The 27,853-nt window shown below is 51.7% G+C and overlaps 1 protein-coding gene across 10 annotated transcripts; it reads left to right on the forward strand.

The window, feature by feature from the left end:
* The first annotated feature begins 1,417 nt into the window (after window positions 1-1,417).
* On the forward strand, window positions 1,418-27,811 carry FHAD1 (forkhead associated phosphopeptide binding domain 1). 10 transcript variants are annotated; one of them, XM_083802960.1, is made up of 30 exons: window positions 1,424-1,794; window positions 1,880-1,999; window positions 2,357-2,563; window positions 4,672-4,942; window positions 6,331-6,422; window positions 6,816-7,046; window positions 8,103-8,226; window positions 9,087-9,241; window positions 10,613-10,678; window positions 11,079-11,183; window positions 11,659-11,766; window positions 13,572-13,655; window positions 14,055-14,207; window positions 14,553-14,748; window positions 16,017-16,087; window positions 16,214-16,351; window positions 16,901-17,008; window positions 17,672-17,761; window positions 18,435-18,660; window positions 19,320-19,401; window positions 20,096-20,202; window positions 20,574-20,733; window positions 21,060-21,183; window positions 22,842-22,977; window positions 23,623-23,750; window positions 24,114-24,209; window positions 24,960-25,180; window positions 26,141-26,306; window positions 26,464-26,544; window positions 27,458-27,811. In XM_083802960.1, exons 2-30 carry the CDS (start codon window positions 1,904-1,906, stop codon window positions 27,539-27,541), a joined length of 3,906 nt encoding a protein of 1,301 aa, XP_083659086.1. In that variant the 5' UTR covers window positions 1,424-1,794; window positions 1,880-1,903; the 3' UTR covers window positions 27,542-27,811. The 10 variants fall into 10 exon arrangements, with proteins under 10 accessions (XP_083659092.1, XP_083659086.1, XP_083659084.1 ...); XM_083802958.1 differs by having other exon boundaries at window positions 1,424-1,999; XM_083802965.1 differs by lacking the exon at window positions 2,357-2,563.
* The last annotated feature ends 42 nt before the right edge of the window (window positions 27,812-27,853 follow it).

Raw genomic sequence — 27,853 nt, forward strand, 5'->3', positions numbered from 1 at the left:
CCAATGTAAGAATTCTGTGACAAATGTGCAGATGGCTAATGAATATCTGCTCCTTGAACTCTGGTAGTATCTGGAAAGCAGGGTAAGATGTGTGATGCTAGGGAACGTGAGTGCTTTCCACATTTTGACCATCACTGTATGAGGATTGCTCATCCTCTGTGTGAAGGTGAGGTTATATTGCAATATATATCGTAAATGGTAAAAGTAGTTATTCCTGAAGGTGAGTATGAAGAAGGGGAGAGGTGGCAGCTGTCTTCACCGACATCCTATATGCACCTAACCCAGATCTCATGCTGTTTAGCTCAGGTAATAAACATATGCTTGTATTTGAGAAATCAGAATGTGTTTCCTTACACTGTCTAAATTTGCATGTATATTTTTGCATCTCTGGATGGTCAGTCATGTTCAGGGGCAACTCCTGGGATATACAGACCTGGTATTCGTGTCATGAGGAAGCCTCGTGTTATTTTTATAAAGCATCACTGAAATGCTGGATTTGGGCTGCAAAACCTCTGCTGTTATTTTCCAGTGCAAAACTCTTGCAAGGATGGAAAAGTAAAGAGACGTTGGCAGCAAACCATGAATTTGTGCTTCCTGGTGAGCAAAGGGTGACAAATGGCCGTGGTGCCGCCGATCATACCCAAGGTCAGCAGCCTGGCTGCCATCCAGGAGCAGCCCCATTGTTTGGGGTGGAAATTTGGGTTGTGCCAAGCATTGAAGCAGTCTTAGAAATACAGGAAAAACTTTGCATGCAGTGTTTTTTTGCAGATTGGGTAATTATTTTGGGGGGCAGGGAAGTGCTGTGTTTTTGCAAGCGTGCTTCTGAGCTGAGTTGTATGGGACTCAGCAGCCCAGTGTTGCAACATCTGAGCATGGAGTGCAATACCCCTTCTCACTAATCTTGTTAGTTTTGGTGTGGGTGTGGTACACGTCCCCGGGGAGGTTTGTGGTGGTTTCCATGGCCTCTCTCAGCCTTCCCAAGGCTGCTGACACCTGCCAGCACACCGGGTGCTGGGGGAGATCTTTTGACCCTTTTTAAGGTCTAAATCTCACATATCGTGATGTATTTGTGTCCCTGTATTGAAACGTGAAGGGAGCGTGAACGATCTGTGTGGGCAGAAGGACGTAGAGCGTGAGGCAGGATCAGGCCTGGCTCTTGCCCTCAGCGCAGGGTGGCGGCCATCATGGCGGCCCGGTTGCCACGGCGACGGCGGCAGGGATGGGGAGGCACCGCGAAATGGCGCCTTGGGGACGTGTGAGGCCACGGTGGCAGGGTGCAGCCCTCGTCACAGCAACCTGGGCTTAGATCTCAATTTAATTAATCCCCTCTCCACAGTGGAATAACCCTCGCCATCACAGGGCAGCCCAAGGGCCTTGGTGAGTCACAGGTGGCGGGCAATATAATACATGCTTTCAAATAAAGAATAAGTTAAAAAAGCAAAAAACGTTCTCTGGCAGGCTCAGACAGGTAGGCTGCATGACAAACTATGTTTTCATACATGCAGAACAAATGTCCTGTGAGAAACGAGAGCTGCGGTCTGCACCGACACTGAGCTGTGTTGTGCTGCCAGGCCAGTTGCCTGGAAAAAGGGGAGGAAAAAAAAAAAAACAAAAAGCAAAAAACAAAACAAACAAAAAGGAAATCAGTAGGGTGTCAGCCGGCTTTGGTTTCACAGGGGTTTCCCTGGCTACTGCAGGGTACAGGGAGGAGCAAAGGGATGGGTGTGCAGACCCAGGTCCCTTGGCTCTGTAAATAACTTTACTGCTTTATTGCAAGAACCAGCGGCATATAAGGTGGTGGAGAAGTTCCTGGCTCAGTTGCATGTGTGGCAGGGGGGATTACTAAATGAGTAATGGATATTATGTTCTGATTTTTGAGGACTGCTGGTGAAAAGGTAGAACTATGAGAGCCTTCCTAAGGAGCTCAGATGGGTGTTTTCAGCTGAAGCCACAAACAACCACGATCGGGAGACACGAAGGATCAGACATCGTGCTGAAGGTATGAGAAACCTGCGGGACTCCTGGGTGGACAGTGGGTGGAGAAGTCATTGGTTGGGAATTAGAGGGAGAGGAGTCTGGTTGTGCTGGCAGACGGCTCTGTCATTAGTGAGGGTGCAGGTAGGGTGATGGACTGCAATTCGAAAATGCAAAGCACAGAGTCTGACAGCCTATTTGCATGCTTTGGATGCAGGTGGGGTGGTGCACAGCAAGCCTAAATGCCAAGAGTAGTGGCTAACAGCATATTCACATGGAGAAGTACAGCAAGGAGAGGAGGGCTGGGCAAATCGGCAGCAGTAACACAGCTCTGGTTGCTTTCTGAGGTTTTCGTCTCTTGCTCGCTGATCGGTTTTGTCAGTCTGCAGGGGTAGAGGATCATCACGCGGCCCTCGAGTTCGCCGGCTGGGAGAATGGCTTTGTCCTGCAGGACCTCAACTCTCCCCAGGGGACCTTTGTGAACGGCTGCCAGGTGCAAAACGCGGCTGTGCGAGTGAGCCCAGGCGACATCCTGCACTTCGGGGCGCAGGGAGCATCCTTTGAGCTAGTGGTCGATGGAGTCCCCCAGGTAAAGCAAATGCTGGCTACCAAGGCTGTTAAATGGGCATGTGACTGTCAGGCAGCCACCTTGCTTTAGCCACTCATGGCTGCTCGTAGAAGGAGGGGAAAAAAAATACCCACCAACAAGAGCCCAGCTGTATGTGATGTGGAGGGGAGCTGTGCTTCAGAGGAATCAGGACATGCTCTCTGGTGCAGGCTTGTTTCTTAAATCATCAGGAAGCGTGAGGGAGAAATAAAAAGCTCGAGCTCCCTCTGCTGAAAAAACTCAGGCACCTCAGTAGGGTGAAGAAAGCATGGAGCAGGTTTCCTAACAGCAAGGCCAACATGACAACAGAGGTGGGTCTTGGGAAGTTGTGAAAGCGTTGGAAAATGACCTTTACCTGTGTTTCCATTTAATCTTTCTTCAGAGGCCACTTAGTAACGGACTACCGTTAAAGATCCAACTGAGAGCAAATGAAAAAATGAAGGCATTGCTGGTGCTTTGCTTGGCAATGCTGTGCACAGCTGCAGACTCTGTGTTGTTCTGCACAGCAAGGCCAAAGCATCACAGCCTGTCTTGTGGGCATGATAGAAATCCCAAGCAATGGTAAACATGGAAGGAATGTGATCCAATGCAGTGGTTCCCCAGGAAAAGTACCAAGGCAGAATGGCAGTGGAGGTTGTTGAGCTTCTGGGTTATTAGAGTATACAGATCCCTATGATTTGTATTGTTGTGTCATTGAGGAATCCTAGACAATAGAAACTGAGCAAGAGTGCTGGAAAACTGTGTGTGTGGCGTGCCAGGTAGTGGCGTGCTGCCGAGTCTGGCCTTGTAGCCCAGCCTATGTATGATTCAAACGTAATGCAGGCCATTTGTTCACCCAGGTACTGTTTTATTTATGTCTCAGCAAGGTTCCTGGTGTAGTGAGATGACCTTGTGAATCCTAATGAGGCCAGAAATCTTAGGCCAAGGGGAAAAAAATGCATTGCTGCAGGATGAAGCCGTGCAGCTGGCGTGCAAATTCTGGGCAGGTAAAGCTTGCTCCTGCTGAAGCACCAAGCATTTTAATTTCCTAAAGTATGTGTGTAGCCTGCACACAAAAATGCAGTTATGCACAGTGGCACAGAAAAAGCACTGTCAGTGCCTCTTTATTGCTCTGGGCTTTATGATCCTCCTTTGATATACTAGCTTTGAAGCCTGACACCGCTGACTGCAGAGAGTAAATCACTTCTATATTTCGCTGTGTGAAGTGTTTACAGTGTTTAATATAGGGAGGCCTCTCTCTCTCTCATTTTCAGTGGTATTAAAGATGAACATGTTTTAAAGAAGAGCAGCACCCGGCTAAGAGAGCTAAGTTCTCCATTATGAAAAATAAATCCAAAACTCTGAAATTGTAATAGCATGTAAAGCAGACTGGCAATCTCTGCCTTTTCTTGTCAGCATTAGAAATGGAGGGTGGCTGTGCTTTATGCAGCAGCAGGTCAACTGCAGCTAGTGCCTTACTGCAGCTTTCTCCCTTGTCTGGAAAATCAGCGAGCTCCAAGCAGTGCCAGGGCTGAGACCACGTTGCCAGATATTTATTTATGGGCTGGCATAACTTGAAATTGAGGGTTGCTTCTCAGCCAGTGTGCAGGACCTTAATGTTGGCTTGTCTTCATGATAGCTAAAAGTGATACTTATAGGGATAATAGCATAAGGAGTCCTAATTACATGTCGGACATGCACAGTGTAAGGCTGGGGAAATGTGATTGCAAGGCGGGTGTGCAATGAGAGGCTTTGTTTCAGGATATCAAAAGAGAGAAATGGCAGTGTAGAAGTGCTTGTGTGTGTTCCAGGAAAAACCCAGAACGAGCGCATCCAAATTTTGCAAATGACACACAGAATGAGGGTAGTCTGGTCTAGAGAGGGAGTGAAGAGCTCCAATAACGTCAAAGCCCCAAAATGTGTATATTGCAGGTAAGCGTTTAGGCTTCAGGCTACCGATCCGATCAAATGACCATGGGAATGGGAAAGGACTGGAAGTATGCTCCCACTCAGGCCTGTACCTGTATTTAATGTTACATCTTTGCACACGCATCAGGGGCTGGAAAGCCTTTTTATGCTCTTGCTAATAATACAGTCTTTTTCCACCGCAGACGTCCTATCCGCCAGTGAAACGTCGCACGGCGTGGGCTGGGCAGCTCCAGGTGGCTGCAGATCCCCAGCGCTGCCCTGCTGTGTCTCCTGCCCATCTCCCATTGCTGCAGTCCCAGCATCGCCCCGGCACTTGGAGCAGCTGGGCTCCTGCCATGGCCAGCCCCGTGCCCCATCCGCCGCCCCAGAAGCGACCCCTGAGCGCCTGGACCAGGAGTGCGACCGCTTCCAGCCCTCCAGATGCTTTCAGTTGGCCCCCCACAGAGAGGCCAGGTAATTCGTGATGGCTGCAGGAGTTCGTCGTAATATGACAGCAAAGGAATTGTTGGTGCCAAGCAGGAAGACCGCTTCCACCCATGCCTTCCCAGCAGTTTGTAGCCTTATGTCCTCTCAGATCAACTCGGCACTGAGCAGAGCTGATCCGAGCAGAGACGTTTTTGATTCGTGCCGATAAATGACGAGTGTCGCAGGCAATTGGTTGTGAGTCCTTGTCATGTGAAGCTAATCGGGGTCCGTGCGCCATTGGTGGTATTTGGGTCAGTTAGGAAATGTGCCATGACAACCTGCTGGGAAAGCCATTGCCTCGGTAACTTCGGTGGAATTTCCTCTTCCTTGTTCCTCGTGTGTGATCCCGAAGGCGATTACAGACTTTATGTTCATCGATGACTCATGCACCTATTCCAGTCTGTTTGTAGTGGTGGGTTGGTTCCTTTGATGTGCGGTTCCTGGCTGCCTCCAGCAAAGGAACATAGAGGTAGATCTGTATCTGATATGTTTCTTTAAAGTGAAATATGCTGTAGAAGTGAAGCAAAGGCAAGGGTTTGTGGGTATGAACTGATGGAACAGTACAACTATGGAAAAAGATTATTGCCATGAAGGTAGTTTGTTATATCAGGACACATGATCTCGTGGTTTTTGTGGTCTCATAGAATGTCCTGAGTTGGAAGGGACCCACAAAGATCATCAAGTCCAGCTCCTGGTTCCACACAGAAGCACTCAAAAATTAAGCCATATATCAGTAGTGTTTGTGCTTTATTTTGTGTTTTTAACAGTCAGAGGGAATAGAAAGTCACTAGTAAACTGCCAAATTATACCTAGTGCTCCAGAGCAAAGGACATTACTGTGCAGTCACAGCTGCACAGCATAAAGCCACGCACACAGCTTGAAATCCCAGTGAAGGTGACAGGAATGAAGCTCGTGCTCCAAGGTAGCACAGCTTCATTTGATTTTTGAAATAGAGCCAAAGGGATCTGTGTGTGTTAATCCCAGTGAACTTTTAACTATTCCCATGCTGTAAGCAATGCAAATTGACCTTCTTTCTTTGGGGCTGGACAGGGTTAAAAACTCAGAGGAGCCTTCAGTTCTGTGTCCGTGTGCCTTGGAGGCTTTATGTTTCCCAGAGTTGTATTATTCCTCTCTGTTGTGTAGACTGTTTGCACTGGTGGAGATCTTTGTAGTGCCAAACAGGTGGCTATTGCTGTGAGCGTGAGCCAAGCTTCAGACTGTAAAGTAGCCACTGCCCGCAAATAGGTTTTGGACAAGTGAGAGAGAACCTCACAAAGCGCTATTCCTGCCCCCTGATACAGCACTATTTTCTTATATTTCTTATATTTTATATATATATTTCTTATACAGCTACTATATTCTTTTCTATCTTTCAGCCTGGACCACAACCTCAGGCAATGATCCAAGTAGTGGGGCAGGAGCCCCTTTCCTGAGGATTCCTAGCGTGGATTGCCTTCTGCAGGAAAAGGTGATGCTGCGGAAAGGGTGAGGGATGCAGCTCATGGTCCTGCCCTGGGGAAAAGTGTGGTGAGAGCGATTGTATGGGCTGGCAGAGGACAAAGTGTGCAAAATGTGTGTGTGTGTGACCAAGAGTCCCAGCAACGTGCAGGGAACTGGGAACCACTGGGTGCGTGGAGGACCTGGGTTCTCTGGGAATTCAGGGGGTGAGGAGGGAGAAGGCATCAGCTGTGTCTGAAAAGCATGGGTGTCACAGGGTGACTGCAGTGTGCTGTTGATGAGAGAAGGCTATCCTCATCCAAAACTGTGTGCTTTATGGAAATTAAGCAGTTACCCTACAGAAGCAGGCAGCCTGGTGTCTGTAACTGCAGACTGACAGACGGCACATGGAACCTGCCCGCAGGATGAAAAGCTGCTGGGACTGGAAAAGGAAATCAGTCGTCTCTCCGGTTTTGAAGCAGAATCAAAGCAGAAAGATACAGTGATAAGGAGTCTTCAGGACAAAATTGCAGCGATGGCTAAGACCATGGCCCAGGCTGCTGCTAGAAGCGATGTGGAGCTGACCCAAAAGCTTCTAACATTTGACAGAGAAATCAGAGCCAAAACAGAAGAGATTAAAACCTTAAAGGAACAGGTACGCAGTGCCTAAATAGGCACACTGTTGGAAATAGTGTTCTGATACATACGGGTTTTGAACTGAGCACCTCATTCAGAGGGGGAGGAGGAGGTAGCATGTGTGGAATGAAGGGGAACAAGAGAGGTGGTTTTAATCGGTTGCCGTGTTTTACCCACATGATTGCTTGTTTGGTAATTTTCCCATAACGAAGCTGGGAATCAAATTTCCCATTTATGTGGTAGGACCTGCGATGCCGTGGTGGGAAGAGAAACATAAGTCTGAACTACTTTTGGTGGAGAAAAGCCATGTGCAATCCCTCTAGGCCAGGCTGCCTGACCCTTTTTCTCCCCCATGCCTCTCTTCCCCCAGGAACAGAGCCAGCGTTCGCATTTGCAGGGGACATTATGGTCCCAAGGGCAAAGAAGCCCTTTGGCATCCAAGTGAAAAGAGGTGGCCAGGCAGAAGGGCATGGCCATATTGGTGTCCTGTCCAGGGATATGCTATTATGTTATAGGTGGGAAGTCAATTCCTACTTTCTGCTTTTTGCCTGTGGGGTGGTGATGTGCAGAAGTAGACAGCGCAGATTATTCTCTGCTCCTGATACTGTGCTTGTGGCAGAAACATGAGTGTGACTGCTAGCACCTATGGATCTGCGTTTGTGAGCAATAAGTATATATGCAGAGCTAAGGCTATAAATCTAAGGATATTTCTGCCTGTTTCTGCAGTAGCACTATCCACCAGCCCAAGCTGTATGTTCTCGGGATTGTAGCCAGCATGAGACATTGTCTCTTTGTGCCTTTGATATCAGGCTTTTGGTGTGAACAAAATGTGAGCCAAAATGTTGATAGGCAGATCCTGTCCAAAGCAATTACTCCAAAGAATTAGCCCAGGATAGTAATGAGTAACCTGACCAAACTGTGACTGTCTTTGAGGGTTCATGAAAAGTTAATGGCAGTCAGAAACCAGTGCAGTCTCTGTGAAGCTTGGGAGGAGCTGAGTTTGCGTTTAAAATAAAAACAAGCGTATTGGAGCCACAAAGTTACCTGGTGAGGAACATTATTTTCTGTATTTTAGATCAGTGACTTGCAGAAAGATTCAAGTGAAATTTTTAGCCATTCTCTTTATGAAAGAGACCTGGAAATTGGAAGCCTGAGAAAAGAAAGCGAGAAGCTGAAGAGGGATCACGCTTTGACCACAGGTATTTTTGCCTTGATATTTCATAGGAGCTGCTCACAGGGGCACGAAACAGCTGAGGGCTGGCTTTGGAAAGTGACCACGCATTTGCAAGATTGGCAGCAGCTACTTTGTAGTGGCTGGGAAAAATTGTCCCACTTCATGTTCTGTTTCTTGAAGCTCTGTGGGATTTGCAGGTAGTTGCTGGCATAAGGAGCCCCACAGGAGTGAGGGAGGAAGTGAAGACAGAAGGCAGAGAGTGATGGGACAGAACCGTGTTAAAAAAAAAAGCACAGCATAAAGTGCTGACTGCAGGGCAGAGCCCCGAGCTGCTCAGATTGGGTGCTGCTGGTTGGACTGCAGAAGCCTGTGCATGCTCTTTGCACACTCACTGTCAGGCTCTGAGTTACCACATGGCTGCAAAGACTGCCTCTAACCACAAGCCTGTTCCAATTGCCTTTATCTCAGCACTTATCATTCCCTGGGAATGTGATGTGAACATAAAATAGTTGCTGTTTTTCCCCAAACAGCCATTGGCTGTGCGCTGAGATTAGTGAAACTGTTCTGCGTCGTTTCTGTGGTCCGAGGTAATCTGCTCATAACAGCGCTTGGCAGGGAGAAGAGCTCAGAGCTTTGGCCCCAACACAGAAATGTAAGGGAAACAGACCTGTAAGAGAGCTGCTCGTCCTCCTGGGAGCATATGCTGCAGGGCCCGTGGGGACTTGTTAACGATGTTGTCGTGGAATAATGTCCAGCACGGCTTGCCAAGAGCTGGAGCCGCTCTCCAAGTCAGACAGTTGTCAGATGGAGACTCGCCACTCGGTGCCCGGAGGGCTTCTGCAGGGAAATGCTTTGGTTTCCTCTTGCCCAAATTGTTTTCCACAGGTCTAGTGACCAGCCTGCAAAGGGAGATCGCTGCGAAGGAGCAGAGAATTCAGCAACTCAAGCAGGACATGGAGAAAATAAAGAAGGCAAACAGAGAAAAGGACAACCAGCTGGCAGTTGTGTCTGCCAAGGTTAGCACCCCAGTGACGTGCTCTGTAAGTGATGGTCTCATACACGGGCTAGCACGGACAAGTAAGGTCCAGAGGGTCTCACTTCTCTCTGGTAAGGACTGAAGCAGCTATTTTAGCGGCTGTGTAACAGGGACAGTGGTAACTGCTGGGTCCTGACTGCATGTAAGTAGCAGTCGCAGGAAGCCAGAGCTGTGTCTATGAGATGTAACAGCGACGGAGCAGCGGCTGCGTACCTTGTGAAATGCCTGCCGTGAGGTGTCAGGTTCACCAGATGAATCCCCCTCCTTGTTTTACGTGCAGGTACTTGGTGACCTGAATTTCTGGGAACACTGTAGCTGTTTGTATGCTCAAGGCACTCGTGCCAAGATCCTGCTGAGAAGCCATGGAAACCCGGTCTTAAGGATGCACCCTGCAACCAAGCCTGTTTTTTTCCCCATAAAGAAAACTGCCTGTGTAGCAGGTTGTTTGTCTGTGTATTTTGCAGCTCCCTGCTTGAGTGGTAAAGCTGCATAATCTGCATAATAAGTGTGGAGCGGGTGCAGCGTTGTGGCTGGCTGACGAGGCAGTGATCCAGGAGATTGTAGTGACTTTCTTTGATTTCTGAGGAATGGCTGAAACTTAAGGGGCCCCTGGGGTGCAGGAAGGGCTCCCTGCCCCTGGCAGCCTGTTCCCAGTGGAGCTGCTTTCTGGATGGTGCCCCACTCTGCTGAGGGTCAGTTCTTTGTAACTGATGGAAATGGGATAGGTGCGAACAGCAGTTAGGGGCTTGGGGGGAGAGTGGGCGTCCCAGGAGAGCATGCTGCTTGGTGGCTGGTGGCACACTTCATGCGTGTAGAGGCAGAGAGCACATCCCCCTGCAGCCCCCGCTGCTGCAGGGATGTCGGAATGACCTGGGGTGAAGGAGGAGCTGTGTTTGTGCACAGGCTCTTGAGATCTGTGCACTGGTGGCAATTGGAATAGGGCCACGCTCAGAAACCCAGGCGCTCAAAAGAGGAGCTGAAAAGCACCCTGTAGTGTGTTAGCTTGGAAATATCTGTTCACGCCATGGTTCAGGTTACCGTGGATGTCTTGGAAAAAGCTTTTGGTTCCATTTGTCCGTTCCTCTGTTGCTGTTACACTTTTGCTAAGGCCCAATGAATTTCTCTCTGTAGGGTATTTGCTGCAGATGATTTCTCTTCTCTCAGCCAGGCTATAATTTAGATATGGGTCTATCCAGGTGCTGGTACTGTCATGCTCTCAGTGTCTCGATTGCCCTGTCGTGGACACTCTGCCACCCATTAGGCATCTGAGCACTTAGCTGTGCTGTAGTACTGAAGGGTATGTTGACATTTCCATCAGAAATGACAGTATCTGGCCAGCCTGATATTTTTTTCCATTGGTTGCTGTTCATTCTAGTGCTCTAGACTTAAAGAGGAAATGAAGCGTGAACTCGGAGAGAGGGACGTGACTACATACCAAAAAGTGAGTTTCCAGTCATTCGGGGTGATGTAGCACACCAGAAAGCAGCGATTGCAAAAATGTGCCATCCAGAGAATATTACTAGGCGTTGTAAGAAGAGCATTTTGAATTGGGCTCCTGTAAGGGAAGGGATGTAACGTGCATAACCGAGTGGAGAAATGTAAACTCCTGGAAAAAATAAACTGAAGTTCAAAAAAAAAAAAAAAAAAAAGAAAAACTGAATCTAAGTTCAGGAGAGCACTGTCAGAAGTAAGAGGTCGAGTCAATCTATCAGCTGTAAAGAGAAGCTGGAAGAAAAGCCTGGGATAAATGAAATGGGGATAGATAGGGAGATATCTTGCTTGTCGTTGAAATTCTCCAAGAAAAACAATAGTGAACTCCTCCTTTGCGGGGACTCTTGCAGCGCATTGGAGAGCTGGAGTGTGACCTGAAGGGCTTGCAGGAAGAAGTCCAGAAGTATCGCATTGAGCAGGAAACCATCCAAACCAAGCTGTCTGAGAAAACAAAGGTAAACCTTCGTGTCAAAAGTTAGCAGGAGAGTGGACTGTATAGTTGGGAAATGAGAAACGTGCAGCTTCCCACTTGTCAGGCAGGATGAAAAGACAGGTTGCCTGCTCGGAGGCTTTGCAATAGGAAATGCTCCGCTGCATAGGAAGTAATTTGTGCACCCAGTCCTGCTGTCCCCCAGCAATACCAATTCCCCGGGGCCCACAGCATGCCCATGGCAGCAAAACAGGAACCAAAACAGGAGACCTGAGTAGCGTATTAGAAACTTTAGGGTGGATGATGTCCCAGGGACCAAAGCCAAGCCTAAAAGCTGTGGGCAAAGCTGCAAACCCACTCCCTGCAAAAGGATAAAAATATCTCTCTTGGTACCTCAGAGCTGAGGTAGAGGTGTGTCTGATGTGGATGGTGGAGGCAGAAATGCTTGTGGCATCACTTTCTGGTAGCACTTTAATAATCAAAGGCTGTTGTTGTTTCAGGCTGAAGAGGAGCTGAAAAACGCCTGTGAAAGGAAATCTCTGCAGTTACAGGAGATGGGGCGCAGGGAGCGCCTGCTGAAATCTGACGTGGATCGTGCCAAAGTGCAGGTAGGAGGAGGAGTGGGAGTTTCTTGCCACACGGGCCAGAGGCAACAAAAGGACTGTTTCTGTCATGGGGAAGGACGTTGTACCGGCCAAAGGCAGAATGTGAGATCTGGGAAGGAAAAACTGAGCATCAAAGTCTGGCACGGTTCTTATCTCTTTGGCCTGCTCAGCATGAGAGGCTTATCGGAAGGATTTGTTTAGCCATCACAAAAGATTCAGAGCATAATAGGAGACAGAAACGTAGTGGGTTCTCTGTGATCAGAGTCACGTTCTCTGGGACCTGTGCAAGCCCTCCTGTGAGTCTCTGAAATGCTGCTCAGTGCAGAGACAGCTCCTTGCAAAGTAACATGGTGTATTTAAAGGCAAGCTCTGCATCAGCAACACAGCCCAGCGATGTTGCCTTGTTTGCAGAGCCATGCCACCTGCTACAGCTTTTGACTGTGTTTGTCACTGGCTGACTGTAGCAAAGGTCCTGCCCTCAGCACGGGAGGAAATTCTACTTTCTTTGTGTTGACACGTGTCTGACAGCTGGGCTAGATGGCCGTGACACAGCTGTGCTGTTCATGAGAAGGTTGTGTCCCGCGTTAAACTGCAACGCACAGCTTTTGCTAGCCTGATTTTGCTAGAAAACTCAGTCAGCGAGAGGCAGAAAAGGCTTCTTTTCTGAAAGCTGTGAGATTAAATGTCTGGAAATTAACCCCCTGTTTTGTGCTTGTCGTGGAGCCGATGGCAACCTCAGTCTTTTAAGGACAGATGGAGACCTAGCAGTATGGAGCAGGAACTCCCCCAGCCCACACACACTCAGCCTTTGTCCAAGCCCCAGGAGGAACCCGTGCCAGCTAGGAAACGGTGTGGTAAAGACCTAGCCTCAGAGGAAACGTTGCACGTCCTGTTCCAAGAAGATGCCGTGGGTGGCATCCGCAGCTGCCCCCAGCCTGGGCTGTTTCACAGGAGGACGTAGCCGTGGCTTTCTGGGGACGTTGCTGTTACAGGAACTAAATATGGGCTCTGTGAGCTCAGAATCTGAAAATGGCCAAATGAGAAGTCCCTCTGGGGATGTCTTTTCGTGGTGGTGGTGGTGGTGCCTGGCTCTTTCGGTCTCCTCTGTGGTTCCTTTTGCATGACCATGGTCCGTGTCCATCATCTCTCTGCCCGCTCGTTTGGGGTTCCATATTGGTGGTCCTGACTACACAGCGAAGTCTCAGAGGGAGTTGCCTGTGGGTATTTCTGTACCTAAAAACATGGCCCCGAAGTCTGTTGTTTGCTCCCATTATACGGAAGCAGGTTCTTACCAGGCAGCAGGTTCTTTCTGCAGCCTTTGGGAGGTGGTGGGAGACGGTCGTGCATCAGCTCCCTGCCAGCAAGGCCAACGTGAAAGGCTCCCCCAGGATCCACGGTAGGGATTACACCTTGCACCTCGCTGGAGGTGTAATTAACCGGATTAAGTGCAGCACCTTGCTGCCAGCAGGGTGTCAGCCATTGGGTTAAAAGAAGGAAGGAGGGGGTGTGGTGAATTGTTAGGGCAGAAAATGGTGTGTGAGCTAGGGATGCCCAGAGAGGAGTGCGAGCGCACGCACAGGGCCTCGGTGCCTGAGGTGGCAGAGTTCCCAAAGTAAAAGCATTACTCCTTTTCTCCTCTCCTTGGATCCTGCCAGCCACGATAAAATCAGGCTGTGGTAAGGAAGCAGTGCAAGAAATGCACAGGGATGCTCTCTCCATTGATTGTTGTAGGGTTTTGCAGAGCAACAAAGTGGGGTTTTTGTCGATTCTCAGTGACTGTGGCTTTTCTGTGTTAATCTCTGCTGTAGCTGGCATCTTTCAAAACTCAAGTGGTGCAAGTCTGCCTCCCACAAGCAGCAGGAGAGGCAGGGAAGGCCCTCACCATCCAGCAGGTGAGTGCAGACGTGGTCACACAGTGATGCTCGTCGCCTCCACAGCCCGCCTGGGCTCGAGGCTGCTGCAGAACAGCCCCAGCACCTGCCCTGTGTGCAGTAGGGCTGTTGTTGTCCAGCTCTTCCACATCACGAGCGATGATGCAGCCACCCCGGGTAGATGATGTTGCACTGTAATGTGAAGGAAGTGGGGCCCCACTTTGTTTGGAGCTCCCCCAAAGCTTGGGTGTAGTCATGGGGCTTCGTCAGGGAAAAGCCCAGGAGGTTGATGTGGCTAGTGTATTCCAGCAGGTTTTGATTGCTACCCAAAATCTCTGTCCCCAGGGGATTTTTCCCTCAGCTGAAAAAGGGTTTTGGCATGGCGCTTTCTTCTCCTCTCCCTTCCCGTACTTCTGGCAGGTACTCGAGAAGGTCAGGCAGATCTGTGAGGAGAACCAACAAAGTCAGGAAAGAGAGAAGCGGCTCCAGGAGGAAATAAGTGCCAGGCTCTTGAAGGAAAAGGAGGTGTCTGAAAATGTCGAGGTGTTCAAGGAATCAGTGCGTGAGCTCCAGGTCAGTCATCTAAACACTGTTCACAAAGTTTCAGCTGGGAAAAATGTGGCACAAAGCATTTTATTGGTCTTGAGGACAGGTCAGAGAAAAGGTGACGCATGTCCAGCAGCGCTAGCAAGCGTAGTGCCCTCAGCTTTGCCCTGAAAAACATTGGTTTGAAAGCAACAGAACCCTTCACACCAGCCTCCTCCCCTGGACCTTTCCTACCCAAAGATATCAGCCCATGAAGGTGCTTGGTGAATAAAGAAATCTCCGGGCTTTCACAGATGTCTTGTGTTATTTGTGCAGTCACAGAGGACCGTGCGTTACGGAGGCTGACGTACTCATTGGCTTTACTGTTTTTAGGCTTTCCTGGGGACCTCGTTCTGCAGCGACAGCTTGAGGAGGGAGCTGTGCAAGTTCGAGGCCGTGCTCGTGGACCCCTTGGTGTCGGACGTGCAGGCAGCTGTGGTGGAAATCACTCACGTGGCCCTGTCGTGGCTGGAGGGAGCAGAGCAGCTGCTCGCAAGCGCAGGGTTGGACCTGCCCACCTCTGGCAAAGGTGCCTGTCCCACGGGGAGTGGGCATCTTAACTCTCCTGTTCACAGGAGGCTTTCCTTGAAGGAAAACAGGACACGTGGGTGTTTGTCTGTGGGCTGTATTGTCTGCAGATGATGGACTTTGTCTGTAGACGTCGTGGTTATTCAGTGATAGTGGTTTGCTTGTTTCCCTTGGTGGGATATTGGTGATGATTCTTAGCAGCAGCTGTAGCAGTGTGAGTGTTGCGGGCTCAGACACAAGCTTGTCTCAAGGTAAGGAATTTTTGTCTTGCCTCTGCTGGGGAGCAGCAGAGCAATTGCTGTGTCGAATTTGCCGGAAAGGAGTTAATGTGAAGGGTGCGTGGAAACTGAAGCGGGCTGTTAGAGCGTAGGTCTGTGTCAAAGCATCCCGTGATGCGCTGCCGGTGCGATGCAGTGTGAGCGTGGATGAGTCACTGCCCCGGCAGCCGGGTGGGCGAGGAGCATGGCTCACGCTGGCAGCACACAGGGGTGGAAGGCACAGAAGTGCCGTGGCCAGTGCAGAGGAGCTGTAGGGCTGCTGTGGTTAGCAGACGGTAATCGTAGCACCGGGAACCTCGCGAGGCTACGTACTGCAAGAGGTCAGCCTGCCTTGGCTCCTGGAGAAGCGTTGGGCTTAGAGAAGAAGGGGTGATGCAGCGAACTGGGTGACAGTGTTTGAGAAGGAAAATGTAGCCTCCTGGTGAGAACAGGAATCTGGGGTTTGCGCCAAGTCAGCCTCCGTTCCTGAGACATCTGGGTGGTGGCAGCGATTCAGTCAACGCCGAGGCTGAATGTGAAGCCCGCGCGCCCAGCAGTGGGAAGGTGCCGTGCTCCTAGCAGGTGCTGCGGGGGCCCTTCGCTGCCCCCTGGCATCCCGTCCAAGGGATGTCTAAGCCTGAACCCCAGAGCAGGAGTTGAGGGAGAGTCTCTGGGTGCAGGACAGAATTGTTGCCTTTAATTTCCTGAGGGCTGATAGCAGTAAATCCACTGCCCAGCACAGAGAGGAAAACCCACAGGGGCTGTTTTCTGTAATCCTATGTAGCACTTGGTCTTCCCATGGACTTCCCATTGCGCTCTTTCTTCTCCCTGCTGTGTATGAAGGAATGGAGATATCTGGCGAGGAGGGTGAGGGCTAGGGTTGAAGGTCAGTTGCGCTGAAACACTGGTTGAAAGAAGATGAGTAGTGTCCTCAGGCCTCTGAGGACTCCTCAGGTACTAAAAATGGGTTGTCTGAGAAGCCCTTGCAGTAATACTCCGTGTGCTTTTGCAGGATTGACAGCCTGTTTCAGGAGGTTGTTGGAAAATAATCAGGAAACCATGCAAAGGAATGAAACGTTACAGGTAAAACTCTATGTCCATAAACTCAGGTGAGTTGAGGATCTTTGCATCAGTAAATATGGTGGCTTTTTTTTGCTCTGCTGCTCACGCACTCCTTTCGGTGCCGTGGTATCTACCATTTCCCCATAGGCCCAATTAGAGGAAATCCGGGAGTCACAGGATGCTCTGCTGCAGGAGCGCCTGAGAGACCAGAAAGTGAAATACGAGCAAGACCTACAGATAAAAATCAATCAAATCATATTGGAAAAGGAGGAGGAGAAAAAAGAGGTATGGCAACAGGGTGGTTTTTCAGGCATAGGTCTGTTAACAGGAAATCTAGGTCTACGTAATGGTGTTGCCTAGTGAGAGGAAGAATTGTCTAGCCCCCAAATCCAAAATGTCTGAGGACAAGGATGCATCTCAGATATCTCCTTGTGCTGACACGGGTGAATTAAACCCCCTGAATTACATTACACCATATTACTGAAAAGCATCTGAGCAGTGGCAGAGTTCATTGCTACTTGTAAATCCCTGTGAGAAAGCTGTGAGCAAGGAGCATCATCCGGACACGGAAGCATAGGAAGACATCTTTTTTCAGTAGTAAATTAATGCAAAGCACAAGCAGGCTTCTGTGCAAGCCTTTGGAGCAGGTAGGGCAGCTTCGTGGCTGGTTAGACGACTCCTTCGAGTCACCTGAAGTCCAGCCAAGCTTTTTGCCCATGACATGCCCTGTTCCAGGGCAGTGACCCTGTTGGTTGCTTTCCTCATCTGAGTCAAGATAGTTTGCCTCACAGACCAGTTTTATCTTTGTCAAAATTGTTGGCTGTTAATTCTCAGATTATGAAGAGCGCAGCTGCGAAGGAGAAGGACAAGTGTGAGAAATACATGGATGAAGAAAAGAAGATAGTCCAGGACTTGGAGAGCCGCCTGAGAAGTATGACTGAGGTCAGTGACGTGCATGGGGATGTGTGGTGGTTTTACTCGGGTGGGCGGCCGAGCTCCACCTCAGCCGCTCTCTCACTCCTCCTCCTCAAAGGGAAAGGGGGAGAAAATACGATGCAAAGGGCTCAAGGGTAAATTAAGGTAATTACATGCTCCACCATGGTCCTCACCACAGGCCGCAGGGGACTTCTGCTCCGGCGCCTGGAGCACCTCTGCCCCTCCTTCTGCATGGACCTTGGAGCCTGCAAGGCTGTTTCTCACTCCTCTTTCTCTCCCAGCTGCTGTGTAGCTGCAATTTTTTTTCCCTTTCTTAAATATGCTCTCACAGAGGTGCAAACAACATCACTTATTGGCTCAGCTCTGGTCAGCAGCGGGGCCCTTATCCAACATGGGGCAGCTTCTGGATTCTTCTTACGGAAGCCACCCCTATGGCCCCCTGCTACCAAAACCTTGCCAAGTAAACCCACTGCAGGATGTAAAGCAGAAGCGATTACAGATGGGACTGTTAGAGCTGCGAGCACTCTGTGGTGTCATGGCCCATGTGGTCAAGGTCTGTTGTCAGACTTTTTTTCCCCCACAAACATACGCAGATGCATATTTCCGGAGAGAAAGGAGGATCCTTGCAAGTGCGGCCTCTTCTCAAGCACTGCGCTTTTCCTCCTGCAGATAATGGAAACGAAGTCCAAAGAGCAGGAGGTTACAGATCTCAAACTGAGGGAAGCTGTGCGCGACCTGGAGGAAACCACGGCGCAAGAGGTAGCTCTGGTAACCCCTCTGCACGCAGAGGATGTGACATAGATGTGGTTTTGTTGCATGAGGTTTCTCTGTTCCCTCCTGACTAGTGGGGCCTCCATACCCTACAAACCCTGCAGCCTCCGTGCCCTACGGACCTCTAGAAAATGGAGGAGCTGGCTTCCCTCTAACGTTAGCACTCAGCAGGAGCAAGTCTTGGCCTAAGTCATACACCAGCGCCTTGCAATGTAAAGCCCTGGCTTGATGCATGAGCACACTCATAACAAAATCCTCAGGCTTTGTAATTCCCATGCCTGTGGAAACCCTGCTAGGTCCCAAAAGAGAGGGCGATCCCGAGGGGACACCCAGGGCACAGCCACCAGCCCGGTGGAGGCGGAGGACTGCGGCAGTGGGAGCCTGAAGAGCACAAAGTTGGTAGCACAGAGCCCGGGCGAGCCGTGCAGTGCAGATGTCCCCGTCCTTGTCTCTCTGTGGGCAAAGCCAAGCAGGCTGCGTGGTGGATCAGTGCTAGTGCAGCTTGTGCTGTTAGAGAGGAAAGGAGGCGAGAGCAGAGCACTGGAGACTGCGTTCCTTCCCCCTGTCTTCCTGACTGGTAGCCAGGAGAGATGATGCACATCATGTTCCTGAAGAATAACGTACAAAACATGCAACCAAAGCCACGTGTCTTGTTTCCTAGATGATGTTAAAGCAGCAGGTGCTCAGGCAAGATGAGCAGCTCAAGATCATTCAGGAGGAGAGCGAGGTACTGAAGCAGAAAGTCCAGGAAGAAATAGCAGGATATAAAGAGCAAATTAAGCAACATGCTCGGACAATTGTTGCTTTAGAAGGCAGCCTGCTGGAGGCTGAGCAGCAGCAGAAAACGCTTAAGAAGGAAAATGTCATGCTTCTGGAAAAAATAGAAGGTAGCTAAGGCTTGCATGCGCTGCGTGTGTACTGGGGACACCCTCAGCAAATGTGAAAGTAAATAGAGAAGGAGTAGTGGTGTCATGAAAAGCATTGCATGGGGGGTGTTGCTTTGAGGTTTCTCCTAGTGTAGGAAGAGCCCTGCTGTGATGCCTTGAAGGATCCCTTTCACCGTGAGTTGCCAGATATTTTCTGGAGTCTTTGATGCCTACTGGTAGCGCACTACAGGCACAGATAAGGTGTTCCCACTTGAGAAGGGCTCTTCGCCCTCCAAAATGACAAGGCTGGAGTGCTTCTGGCTGCACACAAGCCAGGAAGGACTTGAGGGACTGTCTAAACACCACTAGGTCAGGGCCCAAAGACACGTAGCTTTCCAAGGAAGACTGGTTTCAGTCTTTGAAGCTGTCCTGAAGGAGAGGGTCTATGGAGCATTGCCCTCGTAAGGCGACGTGGTCGCAAGCCACGATGTGTTCTCACAGCAGTGTCCTGCCTGGCCGTTCCTGGATCTAAGCAGCCAACCGCATGCAGACAAAGAGCCCCGCAGCAAGGCTCAGCCCAGCTGCTGTGGGGGCGTTCACTGAGAGCGTGCTGTGAGGCAGCAGCCCCCCAGCGTGGGCATTACCAACAAGTGATGTTCTGTCGTTGTTGTCTCCTGCAGGACTTCAGGGTGACGCCTGCAGGGCGACATCGGGAGCATCACAGGAGGCCTGTTGCACCGAGGAGCCTCACCGTTGTGTTCTGTAAGCTGATGCCGAGCGCTTGCTGATGGTGGTCTGGTTCAGAGGGGCTTAGAGAGCAGGCGTTATCACCAGGAGAGCTTAAGGAAGGCAAGGGGGCCTGCAGCAGCCTGCGCCGAGCTCTTCTCTGTCTCTGATGGTGGAAAGAGTCCTTAGGTTATGCTGAGACAGCCTGAGGTTTACGTAGTTTCAAAAACCTCTTAGTGTGTCTGGAAAGACATCTGCGAAGGAAACCATCCCCCTTTGCTGTGTGGGGTGGGGAGACTGGCACGGAGATCTTGAGAAAGGATCAGGCACCATCACGGCGGTGCCAGCGTGACAGCGATTGCTGCCTGCCCACGGGCTGCCCACGGAGCCCCCTGGGTGGGGGCTGAGGCTGCTGGCAGCAGCAGCAGCAGGTAGGGGAAGACCAGTGCACCAGTGCCTCCAGTTTATTCGGCGTGGTGCTGTGAGTCGGGCGGTCTGCAGGGAGGAGCAGCGTACGGGTTATCGGCTGTGCTGTTCTGAGGGCTTGGGGTAAGGAAGGGAGAGCAGGCAAAGCCTAGCAGCGCAGGCTGGAATGAAGGCAGCTGAGCTGTGGCTTGAAAAAAAGAGTACGTATCAGTAATAAGATGCAGTTAAAGCATGTATGTGCAGGCTCTGTAAAATCTGCCCAAGGAACTGTGAGTGTTGCACGCCTCTTTCTTGTGAATTTCAGAGAAGAGCTGGCTGCTGCACAGAACATGCTCCTGGCCAAAGAGGCTGCTATTGCCAGGTTAACGAAGGAGCTCTCGGAAACCCAAGCCAGGATGTCAGACATGAGAGGTTAGTGAAATGGAGCACGTGGCTTCTGGCCGGCAGGTACACCTCCCCGTCCCTCCAGAGCTGTACGGAGACTGGGTGCTAGTAGAAGGGCACACGCAGGTAGTGGAGAAATAGACATCACTTTCCAAAAACGATGCTGTTGCTCAGCCCTGGGCAAAACAGGCTGTCTGTTCCCTTTGGCTAGGTAAATTCCCCACTGTCCTCTGCTAGGATGAACCTAAGTGATAGCAGTGGCAGTTAGATAGTTCAGATGCCCTGCTGGAGATCGGTTGCCCAGAACAGAGCCTTTCTTTGTCAAAATCATGCATGTAGGTGTCGTGTCACTAAGAACCGCTGATAGCCCGAAACCCACAAAACTTTGCCGTGCTTAGGAGAGCTCAGCGAGAAGCAGAAGGCGGAGCTGGAGCGGAGCCTGGTCCAGGTGAAGAGCCAGGAGCGGGACTTGAACGCGCTGAGGGAGAAGCTGTCGGAGATGTCCACGCTTGTGGCTAAGAAGGATCGAGAGCTGAAAGCGGCAGCTGCAGAGTTAAGGTACGAGCCGCCGGGAGCTGCTGGCTTGCTAAAGTTGACCTGTAGATTCCCAGCAGGTGACTGCATGTAGATATCTCCCCTGGGGCAAAAGGCATGGTGGAATGCAAAAGACTCGAACAGAATCACATGTTTTCTGTGGAAATGTCGCATGTTCTGAAACGGGGGCTGTGAGGAGCTCCTGCCTATGGACTTGTAACAGAATAACAACTCAGTAATGTGCTCCCACCCACGCTGTGGACGTTGTCCAGGTTATTGCTCTGTGCAAACTGTTGGGTTGACCCTCATCCGTCACAGTTGTACAGCAACACTTTTGTCTCTTGGCACAGGCAAGCCCAAGAAGACTGCAAAGCGCTGCAGGATGCATCCCGAGAAATGGCACAAGAGCCGGAGACGACTCTGCAGACGCAGGCACGGGTGACACCTGCCACGGCGGAGGAAGCCTCTGAGACGGTAAGGCTGCAGGGAGGCCACCAGAAACCGCAGAAGAAGCGGAACATGCAGCTCAGAAACGAAGGAAGTGGTGCTCACCAAGTCCCAAGAGAGCACAGGATAGCCCAGACACGTCCTTGAGGGTTTCAAGGAGCTGGGCTGAGAACACAGGAGAAGCACTAAACCCATCCAGAAAGTGGGAGAATGGGGACAACGTGCAGTTTGTGTCATTCCTCTTTTCTTGGTTTTCTTGCTGAAAATAGGTTGCTTGGGTGATCTGCTCCCATTTCTGCTGCTGCCTTGGCGTGCAGCTGCCAACAAAGAGTGAAGGTCAGGATCTCAGTCCCACTTGTGAGAGTGTTTGCTGAGATTATCTATCAGGTTTCCAAGGGTTCTCCATACAAAGCATTTCGTGTAGTTGTGGTGAGGGTTGGCAACGCGTGGCAAAGCCTCGTGCCTTACTTAGGTGAGTTGGGAGCAAAAAGGGAGCTGCACGGGACGACTGGACGTCCTTTCACTGGACGTCCTTTCCTTAGCAAGGGCAGCTGGTGCTGGCATGCCTGCTTGAGAGCAGGGCAGCAGTGCCCTCCGTGCTCCTGCGCTGGCATTTCTGCCGGCTAATTAGCTGATGTTTGTACAGCACTTTGGAAATGTGAAGTGTTGTGTGTGCTAATGGCTGTTCAAATTGCCAATTAGAGTGGGTAACAGCTCAGTAAAAGAGCTGTAAGTCTTCCCAACCTTCCTCAACCTTGCTTGACCGTGGATGCCAGCTGTGTCAGCCACACAGGAGCGAGTCCGCTTTAACGTGTGAGAGTAGGGTGTTTTGTTGTGCAGGAAAAGGAGAAATGGTCCTAGTTCTCCTGTGCTGACTCACCGCCTGAATTCCCTACTTTTAGAGATCTGAATAAATCAAAGGTGGCTCCAGGAGCAGATGGAGGGACTGTAGAAATGGTACAGCCTGTACCACAACAGTGGCAGACGCCGTGCCAGCTCGAGAGGCTGGCTTGCTGTTGGCGAAGCGGTGACTCACGGCTGGCTGAGGAGCAGGAGGTGTCGCCGTCCTCTTCTGCAGGAAGGCGGGCCGGCAAGCACAGAGCTCTGCGGGTGCAGCTGCTGATGGGGAGCGCAGTGCTTCTCCAGGCAGTCGGCAGCTCTCACATGCAGCGTGCAGGTTTTGGTAGCACGCTCACCCCGTTCTGTTCGTCGTCACTGGGCAGTGTGCTGGATGGAGCTGGGAGGGCCTGATGCGTGTGTGCGCACGGATCTGTTATAAAAGAGAATAATGCATGAGGATCGTGCAGGCCAGCAAGTGAATCAAAAATAGCAAATGCACTTCTTTAGCATGAAATAGTCACACAAAATTCCCGGGTGGCCTCAGAGCCAAGCACCGTGCCTCTCCCAACTACCCAGGGTGTTGTCAGGGCTTACGTCCTCCAGCGGGCTGCGACGGGTGCAGCGGAGCATGAAGCTGGTACCTGCTGCTTCAAATCCCCAGGGAGGCTGTGCTGCAAACTGGGGCATGTCCCCTGTTTTCTGCGATGAGAGTGTTGCTCCTGGTGTGTCCCAAGTGCCCGGTGTCATTCAGAAAGGCTGTTTTCGCTGCAGCCAAGCACCCGCCAGGCACGCAGGGCAGTGCGGGGTTCAGTCTGGGTGAAAACCAGATGTGCTTTGAATTTCAGGAGCCAGCTTTGGACCTGGCTGACCTGGGTGCGAAATGCAGAGGCCTCAGGCACGAGGAAACAATCCAGCGCCAAAAAGAAGGCTTGGTGGAGCTCCGGGAAAGGATCAAGCTGCTGGAGAAGATGCGGTCCTCGAGTAAGTGCAGCATGACGTGCTTTTACTAGAAATGGAAGGGGCATCCACACGTCCAGCTGGCATTGCGAGGCGCAGGGGACAAAATGAGAGCAGCTGGGTGGTAACTGGCACATGTTAGGAATCTGAGGAGGTGTGGAGTCAGCAGAGAGGCAGCTGGCAAAGGGTTTTGAAGCCGTAGCCACAATGCTGCAGAGTCGGGCATAGCAGGGATGCCCAGCTCAGCAGGCATTTGCTCCTGCACTGGGGTGCAATTCTCCTCCCATCAAGAGAGAAAACAGCTTGGTAAAACTTGTCCTGCACCAGGCTCTTTCCGTCATGGGTATCCCTGTGCCTGGAGCAGTACTGGAAAGCAACGCCACCTCTGTAGTGAGAGCTGTGGAGTAGCAGTTTGTGGTGAAGCCTCTGAAATTCCACTTCCAAAACGTGTAGCGCTGTTACTCGTGGAGAGAAACCAAATCCCAAAAGCCACGAGAGCGATGCCTGCAGGAAGGGCTGCAGCATGCTGTGGTCCGTAGCCTGTTCTGCAGGTGTTGTGCGCTCCCTGAAAGGGAAAACCTGGCAAGCCTGAGTCGTTGCTGTTCTCTGAAGCCACAAAGTGTCCTAACTGAGAGAGTAACGACTCCGTGGGTGTTTGGTTTCCTCCAGCTGTCATGAGCAAGGCTGCCGAGCCACTCGTAGTCCAGAAGACAGACTTGCCAGAGAAGAGAGCCCAGAAAGCAGGCCTCGAGAAGGAAGCGGCACCGCTGGCGGGAGCAAAAACGAAGTGCAGCAAGGTAAGAAGGAACCCATGGTTTGTTGTGTTTATTGGGAAATGTATTTGGTGGAATGGGCAGATTGAGGCCTTTGGGTAAAAGAGGGAAGGCGGGAAAAAAAAAAGCCAGGTGGCAGGCACGAAGTCTGTCGGTATATAACAGGCAGCACGTGCAGGGAGGATCGTAGTTCCTGTAAGGTGCGGCACTGTGCCCAGCATCATCGGCTCGGCGCTGCTCAGCGGGGCCACGGACTGACCTCGGTGAAGGTGTTGCCCTGCAGCACTGCGAGCACGGTTTTCCCATGCAGCAGAAGGGAAAGTTGAGGCTATGAACCACCAAGTGAGGAGGTGGGTGAGCTCTGTCGGTCTTTCCTTGTCTGTGCAGTGTCTGGGCCGTTTTCCTGACGGGTGCTCACACGTGACCGCCCACGAGACAGCAAGCTCGGAGGTGTTGGAAGCATTAGACCTCGGGGAGAGGATGGTACGCCACCAGGAGATGTGGTAAAACTGTGCCGAGCGCTCACAGATGATAGATCACTTTCCAGAAAGAAGGGGAAGGTGTCTGGGTGCTGCAGAGTGCCAGGCACTGCCTCCAGGTGAAGGCTGTGTGGCAGGAACCAGCAAGAGGCAAGCACCTGCCCGGACGTGTCTGGCCTCTCGAGTTCTCCCCTTCCCACCTAGAGGCTCTGGGGGTGTTCCCGTGGAAAGCAGGGTTAAGCTTACAGGATGGGTTGTGTGCATGAGGGAATCTGCCGTGACCAACCTAACGCAGCCGGGGGAATGATGAGAGAGAAGCTGTGGAGCGATAGACGTGGCTGGCACAGGAGATAGACATCGCTAGAGAAGGGATCGAGCTGTGTGTGAGGGCCTCCTTACTCTGAAACGTATTGCCAAGGAGGAGAAATAGCATGGCTTGTGCAGAGAAAGAGCTGGACGGGGGAGTCTGTGTTTGGGAAACCAACGTCGGTGTGCAAGTGGCTGCTCTGGGGTCTGGTTGTGCTGCTGCCGGTTCTCTGCCTACGGGGATGAATGGAGGCCCATCTGGACGATTCATGTGGGAAAGTACGCGTAGCGGTGAAACAAAGGGGAGCACACGCAGCAGTTTACATGAGACGTGTGAATCTCTTGAAACGTGAAAGCAGAATGGAAGCAGATGGCTGAGGGGTGTGATCGTACTGGAAGTAAGACTTGGCAGGAACCGTAATTAATGCATTCCCTATTCTTCTCGCAGTACCTGGACTTAATTTGTGCTCTGGGAAGTCTGATGAATATGGAGGAGCTGGCAGGAATGCAGTCTGTGCAGCATCTTCCCCAGGAAGAGAGGGAAAAAGTAGGGCAGCAGAGACGGAAGGACTTCGAGCTGTTGTACGAGAAGATCAGCAAGCTCAAGAGTCGCCTGGAAAAGAAAGAGGCATTGCTCAAAGACTACGAGGCCCGCATCGAGCAGCTCAGGTACAGCGAGGGGACGGGGCTGTCGCAGGATGGGAGGCACAGCCACTGCTCTGCAGCACGATGTGGTGGTGGGGAAAGGAGCAGGGGGAAGCCTTGCAGTCAGTGAACGCTCATGCTTCGGGGTCTGCCTGGGAAGGCTCTTGTGGTTACAGCCTCCTGTTTTTTGAAACAGAGAACTACGAGGGACATCTCTCTGTAAGATGGCCGGACTGTGGTTGCATCTGCTGTGCTGTAGGGACTGCGTTTCCAGGGCCAGTGCAGGCATGGAAACTTCTGGGACAGGCTGGCAGGTGTGAGGCAAGAAATGGGGCAAGAAGCAGAAAATCGTTCTTGTCCTAGATGGCTCTGCGTGGAGCTTCGTCAACAAGGAGCCAGGCAATGCCGTAGTGGCCTTAGGTGATCAGGCGTTCCTGGGGAGACTTCCTCCTACTTGCCATGAATGTGAAGGACCCTGTAACGCCTCTCTGAACCGGGAAGAAAGATGGTGAAGATGTATTGATAGATAAAACACTGGGAAACGCCCCTAAATGAAATGTGGTTCTTGTGGTAAAAGAAAATGTCCAGACAGCTCAAAACACCAAAGCACTGGGCTCTGCTCTCTGAGTACGTGGCGACAGGCTCTAAAATGACACGGAAGGGCTGGTGGCTGAGGCAGTGTGTGTGTGACAAGGGGTCTGCTATGGGGTGTGAAGGGGGAAAGCTTCGAAGGGAGGCTGTGTCCCAGGCCCAGCACAGGCAGGAGGAGAGGGTGATGGCATGGTGTAAAGAAGGGGAGCAGGGAAGACGCTCGTTAGAATATGTGCTGGTGTCAGCACAGTGCTAGACACACTGCCCATGGACACACCTGCGTAGCACGGGGCTCCTAGGAGGGATGTGAGCGTGATCTGCTTGAGAGCTTGCTCTGTTCTCATGGTCACAGCTTGGCTCGGGGCTAAAGGCCCACACGGGTGTTTCATGCAGGCTGAACGAGGAGTCCTTGCAAACATGCCAGGAGGAGATGTTGAAACTGGAAGATGAAGTCTACAGGGAAGCAGAAGAGAAAGCTCTGCTAAGAGAGGCTCTGGAGAGGACCCAGGTCCAGCTGGGGCAGGAGAAGAGGCTGAACCGAGCGGTGAAGCAGCGCAAGGTAAGAGGGGCCGGGTGAGGTGAGCCTCTGCGCGCACAGAGGCGGCTGCGTGGGTGGTGTAGGCGAGCCTGCGGCACAGTCTGACTGCTCAGCTGGTGTGAAGACAGCCCAGGCAGCTCGTGCAAGGAGAAGTAAAGTGATTGATGGTTTTATCCAGAGCCTTGAAGAGGAAAAGGAGAAAAGAAAGGAGAAGGTGCCTCCTGGCTCTGCCCACTCTTCCAGAGGACGAGGTGGGAAGGTACGGCGCGCTCTGGTCACTTGCCTGTACGCATTGAAAGGGAAGCACAGCAGGGCAAGGAAGGGAGGCGTCCGCAGCCCCAGCGAGCATCTCACATCTTAGGGGAAGACCCCTGGTTCAGTGCCACGCTCTTTGTGAGATGGTTGCATGTGGTGGGTCTGTCCGTGCCCTGCTGGAGCAGCGGTGAGTAACGTCCAGCCGCTGTGCGTCACACGGCAGCCAGCTCCAGCCTTCGCCACACCGCGGCCGTGAAGCCTGTCCCCTCTTCTTGAGAGGTTGTCCCTATGGCTGGGGACCCTCGGGGCTGGCATGCAGCATCCCACATGCTGTAGTGAAACCTGGCACAGCAGGGACGTGGGGAGACTGGATAAGCCAAAGGGAGCTGGGAGATAGCAGAGCCCAAAGGTGGCTCTGTTGGGTTGTGCTGGGGCAAGCACAGAAGTGGAGAGGCAGAAACGGATGCCATTCAAAAGGACCTGGACAAGCTAGAGAAGTGGGTCCATGTGAACCTAGTGAGGTCCAAGTCCAAGTACAAGGAGCTGCACCTGGGTTGGGGCAACCCCTGACGTGAGTACAGAGTGTGTGAAGAACTCACTGAGAGCAGCCCTGAAGAGAGGGACTTGGGGGTTCTGGTTAGGAGGAAATTCTTCACTTGGGTTGAGGAGGCACTGGCACAGGCTGCCCAGAGAAGCTGCGGATGCCCCATCCCTGGAGGTGTTCAAGGCCAGGCTGGATGAGGCCCTGGGCAACCTGATCTGCTGGGTGGCATCCCTGCCCATGGCAGGGGCTTGGAACCAGATGATCTTTAAGGTCCCTTCCAACCCCGACCATTCCCTGGTTCTATGGAGATGGGCTGAGCTTCTTGTGGGCTCTCACAAGAGAAGCATTGGTGCAACGAGCCTCTGTTTTTCAGCTTGGACCCCAGCCATCGGTGCCAGCAAAGCTGAAGACCAAGGAATGCCCAGCAGAACTGTCAGAGGTGACGGGTGGCACGTAGGAGTGCCACCCCACGGGCCGTTTGCTCACAGAGGAGAATGGCAGGAACGCGCCATCGCGTGTAGGACTCGGGTTTGGGTGCAGCACCAGGTGGGCAGGTAGTTGGAAGAACCTGCGCGAGAGGATCCCGTGGTGTCCCCTGGGACCACTGGAGGGACCGTGGAGCAACACAGGGCCTCGGAAGTCCTGCGGGACTTGTACCACAGCACACGGTGCGGTTTGTGGAAGAGAAAAGGTGTGAATACAGCCTGGTGAGCGCGTGTGAGGTCGATTTCTGGTGCGTGACTTCCCCGCCGAGCCGACTTCTCCCTTG

This window comes from Anser anser (assembly GCF_964211835.1).
Source record: "Anser anser genome assembly, chromosome: 17".
Taxonomy (NCBI): domain Eukaryota; kingdom Metazoa; phylum Chordata; class Aves; order Anseriformes; family Anatidae; genus Anser; species Anser anser.